Source organism: Coturnix japonica, chromosome 23 (genome assembly GCF_054131305.1).
Source record: "Coturnix japonica strain WE chromosome 23, WE-NBRP24, whole genome shotgun sequence".
Taxonomy (NCBI): domain Eukaryota; kingdom Metazoa; phylum Chordata; class Aves; order Galliformes; family Phasianidae; genus Coturnix; species Coturnix japonica.
Window position 1 is genome coordinate 3,786,450 of NC_140685.1, and position 15,743 is coordinate 3,802,192.

At 43.8% G+C, this 15,743-nt stretch overlaps 1 protein-coding gene across 4 annotated transcripts in view; it reads right to left on the reverse strand.

Moving 5' to 3' along the window:
* The window catches only part of FOXK2 (forkhead box K2), a 40,012-nt gene extending 25,804 nt beyond the window's left edge, over positions 1 to 14,208 (reverse strand). For all 4 annotated transcript variants that reach the window (XM_015879854.3, XM_085522733.1, XM_085522737.1 and 1 more), the window contains exon 1: positions 13,613 to 14,208. In XM_015879854.3, coding sequence (XP_015735340.2) covers positions 13,613 to 13,959 — 347 coding nt within the window. In that variant the 5' untranslated portion in view covers positions 13,960 to 14,208. The remainder of the gene's footprint in view (positions 1 to 13,612) is intronic.
* Between the last annotated feature and the right edge of the window lie 1,535 nt (positions 14,209 to 15,743).

Consider the following 15,743-nt stretch of genomic DNA (forward strand, 5'->3'; position numbering starts at 1 on the left):
CTTTGTATTTTTGTATTAAATCATTACCTGCACAAGTCAAATCCTGTCTCAATTTAGAACACCTTTAAGAGGGTTATTCTAATGACTTAGAGATGGTGTGAACCACCACAACTACCTACAGACCTCTCCTACTTAAAGCCTCCTTCACTCAGCAAAGAAACTCAGCAGCCCAACCTCTCACTCCCTCTGTATCAAACACGGACAGTAGGTTCCCAGACAACCATTTATTTACCAAATGCATAAGGCAGTCAAATATATTCTCCTCTCTAAAAACCCTTGGGAAATACTTGAACAAGCGGCTACTGCAAAGACAAAACAGTCCTAAGCAGGGCAAAATTGCATTAGTGTAACACATCCACAGCAGCGTTTTCTTCATCAGAGCACAGGGATCTCCAAGCTGAAATGCAATGTCACTGCAACACACACCCAGCCCCTGCAGCTTACCTAGATCTATCTGAAAGTAATTAAAACTAAACTACTCAGACCTTCATGGTAAGAAATTTAAGTGCAAGAAAATCACCTTCCTCTATTAATATCAAATGTTCTTTCAAAAGGAAACAAACAAACTCACTGAGAACAGTTCAGCTTGGAGATAAAGCAGACAAACTGGTAGAGCCGTGTCAATGCAAGGGACCTGGAATTAGAGCAGCTACATTGACAATCACCAAATGTACATCCCTTGCCTTATTAAGTTGTCATCCTACACCAAAAGATCCTCTGGCAATGCCTTGCTACATTGCCATCTCCCATGTTTATTGCTGTAAATGGAGTTTTCTTCTTAGTTTCAGAAACTAGAGAAGCATCATTCTTAAAACAAACAAATGTGATACCTTAGAAACTCAGCCTCTTTTCCCTTTCCCCTATTCCATTCTTTCTCCAACCAGTCAAAATCACCCTGCCTTATCACTGTGGCTGTTTTGTACTCCACATAACCACGTTTTTAACTTTCTCATATGAAGCTGAATTGCTTTTTATGGCCCACCTCTCAGCTAACACAAACATGCATACAATTAAAACTTCCTTCAGCTACTAAGCCAAGAGAACTTCAAATCACTAAACATAAATTATCAAAACAACATTCATCTAGTCTTTCCAACCGATGGCTGAATTTCAGTCATATTCCTGTTATTCAACACAGTCTCCATGCTGTTTTGTTCTTTTTATTTAAAGATCTGTAAACACCCATGTTGGTTATAACCCTAGATAATAGCTAATAATCTCCCATAAGAATCTTGGGTACTTACTAGCCCACAGCAGACCAAACTTATTTATAGCTAAGTAGCAAGCTGGGGTTAGTGATCTCTTCCAAGCCTGACAGATTTCCAACCTCAGAATAACCACGCCATAAAACAAGCAGGGTTAGTTCACTACTGACAGAAAAGTAAACATTTGTGTACTGGGGTGTGCTTGCAGATGATTGCTCTGGCTGCCTGCACTGCAGCAGACAGTAAAAGCTATTCATAACAGGCCAAAACTCAGGGAGGAACACTGAAATTCTGAAAAGAATTTATAATCAAGATTTAACTCACACCTTTAAACACGGAGGCAGGTGGGAGGATCTGAAATCTCCCAGCTGTGAATGACTTTCCCCATTTCATCTTCAGACAAGTTCCTTTAACGTTTAATAACTGCCATTTTTTTCTCTTTGAAACAGGTACAATTAGTTACATCCTAATGCATAGCGAAGGATTATAGACCAGGAAAAAACAACACTTAACCCAACAGAAAGAGACTGCAATCAGAAGAGCTGCTGAAATCAGTTTAGAAAAAAATATCTATCGGAGTTCTGGTAAAATCTGACTTATAATGAAGAAAGTTTACTCACAAAAAGCTCAGATGTAAACAGAATTAGATTTTCAAGCCAATAAGATATGTTAGAAATGAAATACTTCCAGAAAAGCCTGTTCTGCTGTCAGCTTGCGGCCCACTGTTTCATCTCACCCCACTCCTCTGCTTCCCCACTCACTCCAATTTCCATAGTCACTGCATGTTCTGCTCGTGCAGCAGCACTCCTCAGAGGCCAGCAGCCCTTCAGGAGAGAGGAAAAAAGATGAGGGATGCAGCCAGTCAAGAACAAAGTGATGAAACAGGCAAGAAACTATTACAACTCTTTGTAGAGCTTACTGTAGGTTATTTTGTCTTGCTAGAGCTCACAAGGCATTCAAGCACTGTTAGACAGCTCTGGAATGTGCTGATAAAACAGACTAGTTGCATTTCTCAGCTTTACGGGCAGACCAATACAAGGAAAACACTTCAAAAACAAAGGTTTGAGTTTCAATTCAAGGGGATAAACAACTGAAGTTCTACTGTGGTTTTTACCTATTGCATCTCTTTCCTGTGTTGCTAAACGTGCCAGCCATCTGAACAATTCAACTGACACACTCGCTATGGTTCCTAGTTCCAAAAACGTTTGTAGCTATTATCAATAACAAGAAAGAAACATGAATAATATTATCATCAACCTAGAACTGTGGAGCCCACCCTGAACTTGGAATTCATTGCTGCGTTCATTTTTGGCACACAGGCTCATAGCAAAGGGGAACCACCTTAACCTAAGGATGTTCCCTTAAGCTCGGTGATGCAGCTCCAAACATGCTGCCAGGAAAAAGACTGTGCTCCAACTCCTGATAGTATCGCTGGAAGTTGGACTGCATGAGGATGAATTTCATCATTCTGGGAGAATCCTATTACCCAATCTAGTCATTTTAATAACGTTACTTAAGAATAGATTGCAAACTCTTCAAAGCAATGCTTTCCTATCATTTGAACAGCAGAACAGTTCACTGCCTGGCTTGCAGACCCTAACTATCACTAAGAAAGTGGATACATCTAATAAAATAGAAGGGACCTAAGCCATTAAGCTCCTAATGTCCTATAGAAGAGCATCCTCCCACCACGTGCACTAGAAAGGACCTCAGCTGGTGACCAACCCCAAAACCAGGGAGTCAACCAAGGACTGTGTAAGGCAGCTCAGGCAGAACCTACTAGAAAACTTATCTGAACCTAACTGCCACACCCAGAACATTCACACCATCTAAGGAAGTAACTTGCTTCCTTTAACGTGACTTTGCTCAATGTTATTCAATGCTTAGATCTGTGCAAGCCATAAAGAGAATTCTGAGTGACGATCATTTATGTAATTCAGTCCTGACTTTTGTCAGCACCCAAACCCAGTGAATACTGCAGAGACACAATGATTTTAAATGCGTGGAACGAGGACGCTGCCCTCTGATGTGAAATGATCCACAGCCAAGGAGCTCATGCCCTTTTTTCTCCAGTGGTTTTCTCCATGTATGCACATTTATTCAGAGAGTGAAAAAAGGCTGGAAAGCATGTATTAGCTAAAGCACTAACAACTGAGTCAGCTCAGCATCCAGTTTACTTAAAATCCACTTTTTAATTTGTCACTTAAAGCAGCTTCTCACAAGAGATTCCTTCATCTTCTCTTACACTGCTTTGGCTTTTCCTTTCCATTTTTATTTCAAAGCCGTAACAGCCCTTACAACTGCAATTCCTTACTGGATGATTCCACAAGACGCAGCGAGCTGACCGCTGCCAGAAGTCTGTGCAAGCCGACCACATAGTCCATGCCAGCTCTGCTGCTTGTCAGACCTTTCCATCAGCCACTTCAATGCACGACAAAACCACCAAAAAAGCAGACATCAGTAGCTCATGGAATATCTGATGACTTTCAAGACCAGCACATCCTGCAGTTGGGAACACTGCATAAGCGAGACCTTCCCTTTCCACGCTCCTTTTCAGCAAGTGAAACAGGTTCGCTCAGATGCTCATGAAAGCAGAGCCTGTCTTTCTAAGAAGTGACACCCGAGATTCTTCTGAATCACACCAGCCAACCTAAACATCAGTGCCAGAGCCCCATTTCTATAACGACAAAGACAATACTATCTCTCACAGCTCAAACCTCAGACAACCTTCAACTCTGTCCGATCTTTTTTCAGGCCTCCCTGCAAACTCTTCCAGTTCTCCCCACGTAACAACTCCAAACCCCATGAAGATCCCGTCCATGTCTTAAAGCAGATCACACTGGCCTAATAACTACATCTTTCCCCTGCAGTATTTGTCGTCTTCTCCATTTTTATAATCCATACACAGCATGATGCTACAATTGTCCTCTCTACCACTTGTACATTATTTTTTGCCTGTCCAAATAATATTTGCTATGGTTCAGATTTGAAATCACCCTCATACAGAATTCTGTATGAGTACATTCACCCCTCTTGTCAAAGCTTTCCACTTTTTCATCCCCGTCCACCCCAGTGCTGTGCTGCCCTTCCTCATCTGCCTACAAACACTGGGAACACTTCCCGAAGAAGGAAATCCTTTTCTATAAGAGACAGCCTCCATCATTCTTTCTTTCCAGCTACTTCCGTTGTGTGCTTACCACCCTTACACTGTAATCTATGTGCCCACCTACTAAACTAAGTTAAGGAATAAAACTTATATGTATATGTCTTGTCTGCCCAAATTATATTGTGGCTAGAATACACCAAATATCCTCATAGCACAATGTAAAATATCACATTTTTCCACGTGTGGAGATTTACGTCGTATTCATTCATTTAAGTCTTTAAAGTCCTTCAATTAAAGGAACAGCACCCAACAAAGCTCTGTGCCTGATGGTAAGTTGAAGTTCAAAGCAGCACAAAGATATTATCTCTTGTGCTGCAGATGAAGATATGTATTATCCACACTTTAGAGGTTCAGAAAAGAAGGAAGTGGTTAAACAAATTACCTGCTGCCTTATTACAACATCTGTAAAAATCAGAATTGAAAAGTAACTTCTATCACCACGTTAGTTCATTCATATCAGCTCTGCACCAAAACAATACATTCACCTTGGGAGCTTTAAGTGATCTGAAATACTGAATTTAATGTTAACAGGCGGTGTAAACACTTTGTCTAGCACACATTAACCTGACTTACCAACATGACATTAAAAGCCTTACACCCCATCAGCTCTAAGACTTTAGGAAGAAAACTCTTCAGAGAATCACTGGGTATTAAAATACCTTTCAAACTTAGTTATAGTTCAACACAAAGACTCAGATGATAATAAACAAAAGCATAAAAATCATTTGCATGCAAGAATTCTGCCAGCAAGTATAAACAAACACCCAGCTAGACATCAGATGCTTTAGAAGGCAGTTTGATTTAAATAAATAAATCAAGCATGGACTTCATGCTAAAACAATTTAGAAAAGTAGAGAGGACTGTTAGAAAAGGAAAGGATTTGCAGATGTAGTGACTGAACTGCTGTGAAGATTCACATGTACCTCCCATAGCCCCAAGCCACCAAACTGCATGCAGCCATACCTCCACTGCACCCAAGATCCAAGTCTGGCTACAACAAGGTCATTTTTGGTTCTGGGTTTTTTTGTTTTTGTGTTTACTTTGTCTAAAGCAGCCTTTCCAAAAAGGTTCTCATCAGTGGAGGAAGGTAAAACAGAGATGCAAGTGTTCTCTAAGCTGCCTTCCAACACTGCTAAAAATATGCTCCAAGTTCAAACCTTGACACTTTAGTTTATGGCCTCCGGGGTTTCATCCTGTGCTTGATCCGTTAGCAAACCTTTCAGTCTAATTCCTCCCCATAAAAGCGTACGCACTGCACCATCTTGCGCTCCTTCTGGATAAGAAAAACATACTGATCTCCTTACACTCCTCAGCATTTAGTATTTCCCTCATCCTTCAGTTCCTTTCAGAGGTCAGCTCCCTGAACCGTTGCAGTTTCAAGATTCCTTAATATAAATTTTGATTCTGGAACCATACAAAGTTCCAGCATCAATCAGTGCTCTCCAGCAACATTCCTCTATTTCTACAGAGTCATCACATCACTCTGCTTTGACAAATCATACCTCATGTTACATATCTAATAATTTGCCTCAAGTCACCACTTCCAAAGCAGCCCGCCAATACTTCTCACATCCCACCCTGAAGATTTGACCTGCAGACCCCCTGAAATGTGCTTTTTCTTTTCTGAATGGATTGACCAAGTCCTTTTTTTATTGTCCTCACTGTGATTTATGACCATCGGTCCCATTTGTAAATGTTCATCTGCTGTTGATTTTTCCTCAGAACTCCAAAGAAAGTATGAAGTAGAAACATCAAATAGTAATCGGATAGTTTCTTCATGAGTTAGTGGTAAGGCGCACATGATGCTTTACCAACCTGTGAACTCCCACAAGTCTGCTTCTGAAAACTCATTAGTAAGTGAGGCAGCTGTTACACAACACATTCCATAGTTAGTGCTTCCCCATCCCTGGAGATACTCACAGCTGAAATGGACAAGGTGTGCTCAGCAATCTTATTTGATACTGAAGCCATCCCCGCTTCCGGCAGGGGTTTTGCTGCAAGTCCCTTTCGTAATTCTTAATGTAAAACGCAAAATTAACACTGAATTAGAATTAATTCCAGTCGACTTGATACTGATTTTGTAATGCTTCACAAAGCTTCGTTAATGACCACTGTTTGTTTTCTTTTCCTCTTTTACTAAAGTTACAACTCTGCTTCTACCAATGCTGAATTGCACACACACCCTCACCCACCCGCTGGAGCTGCCCTGCTGAAGCCAACAGCAGCTCTTACAGTGCAGCATGGACACAACTGCCTGCCATCCTGCTCACCTCTTTCATTTTGTTTGCTACACGTGCACAAACAAGAAGTGGATGTGCTTGTAAACATATGAGGGTAATCTGACATTCTGAATGTTGAAAATCCTACTTCCACAAATACTCAAATCTACAGGATACATGAAAATGCTTCTTTGTACGAGTGAATGATAAGCTGAGGACACCAGGGGAGCACAATCAATAGCTGCAGCACAGCCACACAAATGCAAAGAAATGCATGCTGTTGTTGCTCATGGATGTTCTTCACTCCCATAAAACATCACGTATTGCCCCATCCCTGCAGGCATTCAAGGCCAGACTGGATGTAGCTCAGGGCAGCCTGCTCTGGTGGCTGGCAACCCTGCACATAACAGGGGGGTTGGAACTGGATGGGCATTGTGGTCCTTTTCAACCCATGCCGTTCTATGATTCTACAATACTGCAACTCCAGCACTCCTCAGTGATACAACAACATCAATGAAATCTCCAGCTGAAGAATGTAATTTGTGTTTTCTAGCCTTCCAACACAGAATAGCTGTACGATAAATACAGTTCCTCCCCTCCAACTGCTTTATCTAGGTCAAAAAATTCCTTAAAGGCAGGAAGTCGCAGAAAACAAATGTCACTACACATCAACTTTTTATCATGAAAACAAGCAAGACAGAAGATATAACCACCACCTTCCTAATATTTCAGTCTGAACTCCCACAGAACACAGTTTATTACTAAAATCAAGTACATCGTGGAAACACATTACACTCTGCCATGGATGGTCTAACACTACTACGAGACAAATATGCAACTTCCTTTGAAATTACATTTGATTTTTGTCCAGTAATTCTACACAGAGTAATGGGCCTTGAGGTCTTAAGGGCACTGCTGGACTTACTGAAAATACAGAAGACCAGATGCACCATCGCCTCACATTCAATAGTTTAAGCTTGACCATGAAAATAAATTATTTGCTCTGTGCATGAGAACCACATATGCTTAAATAAATAAGCAGCAGCAGCAGAATTCCTTCCCAGCAGAATCATTCTCTAAAACACATGTATGTTCATGAAGGACGAATATTTATACGACAATGTCACTTCCTCATTATAAGCAAATTAATCATACGCACTCATTTTGAAAAGCGAAGGTGAAACATTATCTTGCTTTCCCTCTATCCACCTGATACAAAAGCTGCTTCTCCTTACTCAAAACTTGTGCATTTCTCAACTGAAGATCAGGATTGTATTTGTATCTAATTAGTACAGAGGAAAGAATGATTTCATTTATGTATATCTTGCCTTACTAATGTAACTGAAGGTAAGGAAATAAAAACTTGCATCCAACAACAGATTCATGAAACAAACAGTTTAAATACTTCATCTGCACCTTAACATCAAAACAACACTCAATAATCGTGCTTCTGTTACAGAACTGCAACAGAACAACAGAGAAGCCACCAATTTCTAAGACCATTTCCTGGTTTCTGCTATTTCATATAAACACAAACAACATACTTGTACCTCTATAGATGACTCCAAGCATACGAATACAAACAAGATGAATAAAGCTGTAAAAGATGTCCTTACTCATTCCCATACATCAGTCGAACCAATAGAAAAAGCAAAGCTATCACCAATTCATCCAAATCTAAAACTGAGCTTTCCTCCAGCTCCCTGATTGGCATCTGACAATTTGTACTATTGTTTCAGCAGCAAAAAACCATTTTGCTTATCCAGTACGGCCAGTTCAGATGGGAATGTGGAAAAAAAAGAGATAGAAACAACTGCTACACAAATAATGACTACAGAAATTTCACCTTTTCTCATTTCAAGTAGCACACACTCCACCTTCTTCCTCCTATGCTGCTTTACAAACAGGCTACAGGGAGAATTCTATCGCTCCTGAGCATGAAATCTGAGAATCTGGCTTTAAAGTACCCACAAAACACCCAGGAATACATTCAGTTCCTGTTATGATCCGTTATGCTGTGGGTCACAGTGTCTGCTATGTAAAGCAAATAACAGTTTTTGGAGTCTGATTCGTAAGTCGCAGCCAAGTTCAATACTTCTTAATTCTTTGCTTTGAGATAACTTGTAAGTAATTCATAGTTTAACACCAGTAAGGAACTCTGTCGTATTCCTCTAAACACAAATCAATCATAATGTCTCCATGTGGCCAGCTGCCTTCCTTACAAGCAACTGTATGTATCAGAGTGTTATCAAAAAAGTCAAAAAGCAGGTACCAATCCAGCCTGGAGTAATTAAACTATTGTTGGAACTCTGCTGCTTGGGAAAAGAAAAAATACATGTGTTTTGTTTGATTTCCTAAGCATCTAATGCTTATAAACATAAAGCAAATCTTTATAATGCAAGTCAGGCTCAAAAGCAAAAAAAAAAAACAACCAAAAAAACAGCAAGCGAAGCAAAGAACATTCCTCCCACATCAGCTGCTAACGCTGCTTAAGATGTTACAATCCATTCCTCAACTATTAATCCAAACCTGAGCTGTTTCCAGAGTGAAACATTCACCGAGCACGCATGCGACCACAGTGCGTACAGCAAAGACAGCTCTGCATGGAATTTAAGCAACTAAAAAAGAAGTGTACTCAGCTATTTAGAGGTTCTTCACAATCTGTTGCAGTATTTCCTGCCTGAGTAATGTTGAACGCAATACATTTTCCCGAAGAGTTTACTTAGTGAATATACTTGATCTTTACTCACAAGCTACTGGCTTCCACCAGTTGGAAACCTACTTCTTATTAGTCAACAGATGATAAGCTGAAGTGAGACACTCTTTACATGGTTTACTCTAAAAGCTCCTATATTTAGCAAACACAAAGAACTCTATAAAATGAATGATTGGAACAATTTTTTACTGCCTCTTATTATAAAGGAACTAAACCATGTTGTATCAAATGAAATTACCAGGTGTAAAGTTCAAAAAGCTCAGGAAAGAAGGTACTTTTCCCCCCCATCACTGACACCAAGGTGAGGGATGATGTGGACACAAGTTTACAGAGATGCAAAAAACCATTACCATCAATTCACCTGAAAAACAATGCAAAGATTATGTGGTTTTGAACCTAAAATAAATCAAACGCGACTGGGATCCAGAAGAATAAGCAGAGGACACACAGACACGTGCCTCAGCCCCTTCCTGCATTACTCACCAGGCACCGGCTCCTGACTGCTCTTAGGGCACTACAGGCCAGATGCATCTTTGCTCCAATTTAGACACACTGTTCTGGCATAAGTGGTACCTTGGTTACGTTTCCCAAATCTGCTTCCACGAAATCAAAGCCAAAAGTAATCATTAATATACAAATTATGTGGGTGTTTTTTGGTTGTTTTTTTTTTTCCAAATGAGCAAACTGTCTCTTGGAAGACACGAGCTCACTATGTCAGGGCCTTTCTAGTTTCTAATGCCAACATACAACATACACACAAACTACTGACTGCAACACGAAGGGGGGAAAAAACAGGAAGGGGGTGAGTGGCACCCAGACAACCAACCTTTTTCATAGCGAAGCTGTACTCAAAAGTCTGTCTGTTTTTCTCCAGCTGTGCTGTTCTATCTGCCTGGAGCCCTGCCTCTCCTAAAGCTGTATACAAGAGCGCCGTCACCAACAGCTGCTGTGCCCAGCATAGAAGGTATTTTTCAAACCCATTACCTCAAAAGTCAAGTATCGATGTTATCATTTACCGAGCAATGCCCCTAACGAAGTCAGGGGAAATGTGAAAAGAATCAAGTGAAACCAATTAAAAACGTGGAGTTTATAAACTGCAGCAGTGATAATCCATGGACCTTGAAGGTAGCTGTAAAAAGACCAGCTGACCTGCTTGGCTTTGTGTGCATTTAAGATGAGGTTATAGAAGTTGTTCTATCCCATGCCATGGTGCACTGTGACCTTGACCACAGAGCTACTTCATGGACACGAACAAAAAAAAATTGCTATTCTTTTTTTTTCCCCCTAGCTTCCATTTTCTTCCTCAAACGAGATTCCAGCTGGTTTGTATCCACACAAGGATGTGTGTCAGTCTGTCAAGAATTAGAAAAACAAAAGCACGCTTCCCACTGCTGCTACCTCCTGCGTGGCAACTGAAACACTTGCACTGACAGCGATGTTTGCAGGGAAGCATCACAAATAGCGACCAAAATAGCCATCCTAATGTACAGCAACTCTGTTTTATGGGATTCATATTTTTAGAAAGAAAAATGTCTTATTATAATATATATAAGTAGACTCTGATAACTTAATTCCCCCAGAACTTTACAATGTGTGGTTTGCAGGAGACCACAAAGCTGTATTTCTGTTTTTCCTTTCCAAAATCAGGAAGTTCAATAATGCCATTACATGAAATCAAGTTTAAACCCTGTGCTGAAACCAAAGGTGGCCAAGGAAACACAAACGATATGCAATTATTAGGGGCAGTTAAAAATAAGGTACCTCAAGTCTGAAACACTATTTTGCCTATTTGTTAGTGACAGAAGAAGGCTCTTCATTCTTAGTCTCCACGATCACTTGCAAACAAATACAAAGAACAGGCCACACAGGCTTTTTTTTTAACCTCACTCGCCATTAGAAGAAATAAAAATCAACTGATCATGTAGTCATAAGCACAGCACACTACTGGCAGCACAGCAGAAATAAACAACAACCAAAATAGATGCGGTGATTACTTGAGCTGAGGATAGCAATCATCAATCTTCAACTCGCACTCAAACTGCTTTCTTTCCAGCCACCTTCAGTTGTTAGTTAATGTTTACGTTACAGCGTAACTAAGTTTAAGTCTTAAAATCCAGGAGATCATCTTCAGTTTGAACACTTGAATCTACAATGAAAATCAAGAACAGAGCTACACACGATATTAGTCATCCATAGTTCACAGTAATGATTTGCTATAAACAGATAATGTCTGTTTTGAATTTGCCTGGAGACTCCTATGCTAAAAAACTGCCACTTTGAAAATAAGAAACTACAATTTCTCTCTGTCACCTGCTAAACTCTGACAAAGCACGTTATATTTTTGACAAAGCAGTAAGTGAGCATTCCATCTCACTCCCCGATTTAACCCCAATGACCCCATTGATTCCGCCTGCCCTCCAAGATAAAATTCATCCCTAAGCCTGTTGACCAAAGAAATCCTCCTTCATTCAGCACACACTGCTCCATTGTTCCAGCCAGCACTGAAGGTATTGCCACCTATTATTTACAGAAAGATCACACCTACTTTTTGTAACCAGGAGATAACCACGTTAAACAGCTTATAGATCTCAACATGGAAAGCTACAAGGTGCAGTCTAAGAAATGGTGTAAGCACTGAGCACAGTATGTTTCAAGCAGATGCAGCTCCTTGAAGCACCATCTATGGATATTCACGACAGATAAGAAATTAACTGCACAAAAGTTTTCATCACGTTCATTTTCTCTGTATAAAGTGACAACGTTGAAAGAAAAAAAGATAATATTACAAGTGAGTGATTGCATGGACAGCATGGAGCAGCCATGCTCTTTCCTTAGGGAATTAAGCATTTCATAGTGTGCTCCTGACTACATTCCTCAAACCAGTTTCAAACTGTCTGCAATGAACATACGTAACTCACAAGGTCGTGCTTGCAATTAGTGTATTAAATACCAAACCTCTTATAAAAAAGAAAACAAAACAGTATTTAAATTGCATCTCATAAATGTGTTAGATCAAAATATCAATTAACCGCATGGCAAATGACTATTAACATTAAAAAGCAGAAAGCAAAAATAGAAGTTACAGTTAAAGGTCAAACAAGTCATCCAAGTGTGTTGGTGATTATACAACTCCACACACACTGGCACTGCTAACGCCTTGCAGAAGCATTTCCTAGAAAGCAAAAAGGTAAGAATTTGGTTTTTTACAGAGAAACAAGTTGTGGAAATGAACACTAAGACATCAAAGCGGAAAATACACACCATCAAAAGTCCTCGGAGAAGTTTAAAAACTTGCAAGGCGTGGTAAGAGCCTGTCACTGACAGCAGGCATCTGTCAAGGGAGCACACTTGGAACCTGGAGGGGATCTCAGCCCAGCTACCTAACACTGCTCCAACCAAAACACTTTCACTTGTCCCATGTGTGACTCCTCAAAACAAGGATTACTTATTTACAGCCCCATAAACTCCCAAGCGCAGTAAGTAGGCCTCACGTAGTGCTCTAGGAAAATATTCTGTAAAGACAGTTAATATTTGCTAATGCTATAAGAATGTATTACTACTTAAAACCTCCTGATGCATTTATTGACACGTACGGGAACATGAAGCACCAGGACAGTGAAAGCATCTCATGTGGAAGATCCAGTTTAGTCATTAAAAAAAAGAAAAAAAATCAATGTAATAATCAGGCAAAGAGAAACTGCAACAAAAATCAGAAGGCGATCCCACACACAGAACAAGCCCTCAACGTTCTGTAAAAGCACGATGGTGTCACAAGATCTACTCGGAACCGGTCTCACATTCAAAAATCCCAGATATGTGGACGACCACTTGACTGGTTTCCTTTGAAGCACGTAAACAATACTCAAGGGTGTATCCAATTCTGTTTGCTAATTACAATACCTCCGAGCACCGCCGCAGCCCTGTTTGCTCCCGATCTGCCAACAGACGCTGCTGTGTGCGAGACACAGCACGGCAGGTCCCCGCCGGCCCGGGGGGGGGGTTGCGCGGCCGCAGCGCCGGGGGCACGGAACGGGCGGTGGGAGCGCGGGATCCGGGCCCCACGGGAAGGGCACGTCCGATCCCGAGGACGGGCGGCACGGGGCGGATGGGGAGGAGGCGGCGGACACGGAGGCCTAGAGCACGGCTCCGCGCCTGTCACACGGACCGCGTGCCGACCGGCACGGACAATCGGCGCGGCCGAGCGGCGGCACCAGCCCCGCGGAGCCCGGCGAGGAGCGGGCGGGTGGGCCCGGCGGGCCCCGGGGCGACGGGGAAGGAGGGCGGGCCCGGCCGCCGCCGTACTCACACTCGGGGCAGCTGCAGCGGCGGCGCCCCCCGCCTCTGGAACACGCCGTCCACGAAGACGCCGTTCTTGCCGAGGCAGCGCAGGTAGAAATCTCCCCCGCCGCCGCCGGCAGCCGCGGGGTCCCCCTGAGCGGGAGGCGGCGGCCCGTCCGCTCCGGCCGGTGGCGGCGGCGGGGGCGCGGCGGTGAAGATCTCCAGGTGGCGCCGGGAGATGAAGCTGGAGTGGCCCATGCTCACGTCCACCGAGCCCTGCGACGAGTTGCGGCCGATGGTCACCGAGCGCTTCTTCATGAGGTACTCGAACTCCCGGCCCTCCAGCCGCGCCACGGCCGCCGCCGCCGCCGCCATCTTAGCGAGCGAGGGAGCGGGGCCGCCCTCCGCTGCGCCCCTCCGCCCGCACCGGCCCCGCAGCCGCAGCCGCCGCCAGACACAGGCAGGGCAGGGGCCGCCGCTCAACCCAACGTGACGCAGTCCGCCGCTCAATGACGGACGGCGGCGCCGGGCCAATGCGCGGCCCGCACGCCCATGGGGCTACGGCGGAGCGGCCAATGGCGAGAGGCGCCGCGGCCGGCGCCGCGCAGCACGTTCGAGTGTCGGGCGCGGAGAGCGCGGGGAAAGGCCCGGAAAACGCGGAGCAGATCCGGAGCCACGGGAGCGGAGCGAACCTCGTCCGCTGCAGCGGGGGGAGCAGCGCCGGGGGAACGCGGCCCCGGGCCGGGAGCGGAGCGGAGCGCGCTGTGTCAGCGCGGCGTGCTGAGAATCACTGCCAGCTTAACGCGCAGCCCCTGCACGCACCAGGCCGGGCCGCACGCTGAGCCCCCTGCGGCTCCGGCACCTGCGCTGGGCCGGGCTGCCGCCAACCCGCTGTCATGGGCCGCTCCGCGTGGGGCAGCGCCCGCATCGAGCCCCGCAGCAGCAGCTGCCCCGCCCGCAGCGCGGCGTGTTTCCATGCGGCTGTTGGGGCACATGGCTCCGTTAGCGTTACTGCGAGAAACGGCAGCGAGCACGGGTAGTAACAACAGTAAATAATGCAAGGACCCAAACAGCGCTGCAGAGCTTGGAAAGCCGTGATCGGGGCTAAATTTGAAGAATACAACCAAAAGGTGTGTGTGTGTGGAGGGAAGGTTTGATGAACCAAACATATTTGAAAGCCTTGTAGATATTAGTTTAAAAGAAAGGTAACGCCCCATCTTGACCAGTTTATAGCATCCACATAATCCAGAGTCACAGGTAAGTTGGTGTATTGGGGAGCGTAGCTGCCCCAGTCCTCGTTTCTCCTAAAGTAGGGCACCAAAAAGTGACGTGACACGACAAACACAATTAGACAGCGCCGGCTGTAGCAGCCTGTGAGATCCCTCCTGAGGGTCCTGCACAGCATGCAGGAAATGACACAGAGATACAGGAGAACCCCTGTTAGGCTTCAATCCTCACTCATCATAAGCAGCCGCAATACAGTAACACGTTGGTTAAGTCCCTTTATCTGATTGCACTGAGCCATCAGTCACGGTAAAATACAGCGACGCTGGGAGATTTGGTTTCTTTTATGGGAAAAACTTCATTTAAATGTTGCCCACACTTTGTTATTTAGAATCAGACTCTTCTATACCAGCATATGTTTGGCACAGAAAATGTGCAGCATCACAGAGCCGGTTATGGCTCCCAGATTCTCAACTTTTAATCAATTGGCTCCATGTAACTATAGCGATGTTGTGCCCGCTCTAACAGCTGCTCAGGGGCTATTCCTGCTAACAGCACTGACCACACACCCCCACAACAGCCCTTAGAGGTCACTCCAACCTGCCCACTTGTAGTTTTGTGCCGTACAAAGCAGGAAGCAGAGCAGTAGAACCATTCACACTACACCATGAATAACATTTTAATTACAAATCTTGCTTTAAATGACTTCTTTTTGCACGTGATGCTTTTTCTTGAAGCCCACGTTGTACCAACACAGGTGGCCATGTACAGCCTGTGCCTGTGGCCACTAAAGTGTCCCATAACTGAAGGCTTTACTTTGTATTACACGTATGTTCTGCACTGAGGGCTGCAAAGCGCTGAGGCAGCCTTCAAGGCACACATTTACACTGATCCAAACACATGAAATACCACTAGAGCGGCTTGATGAATAATCA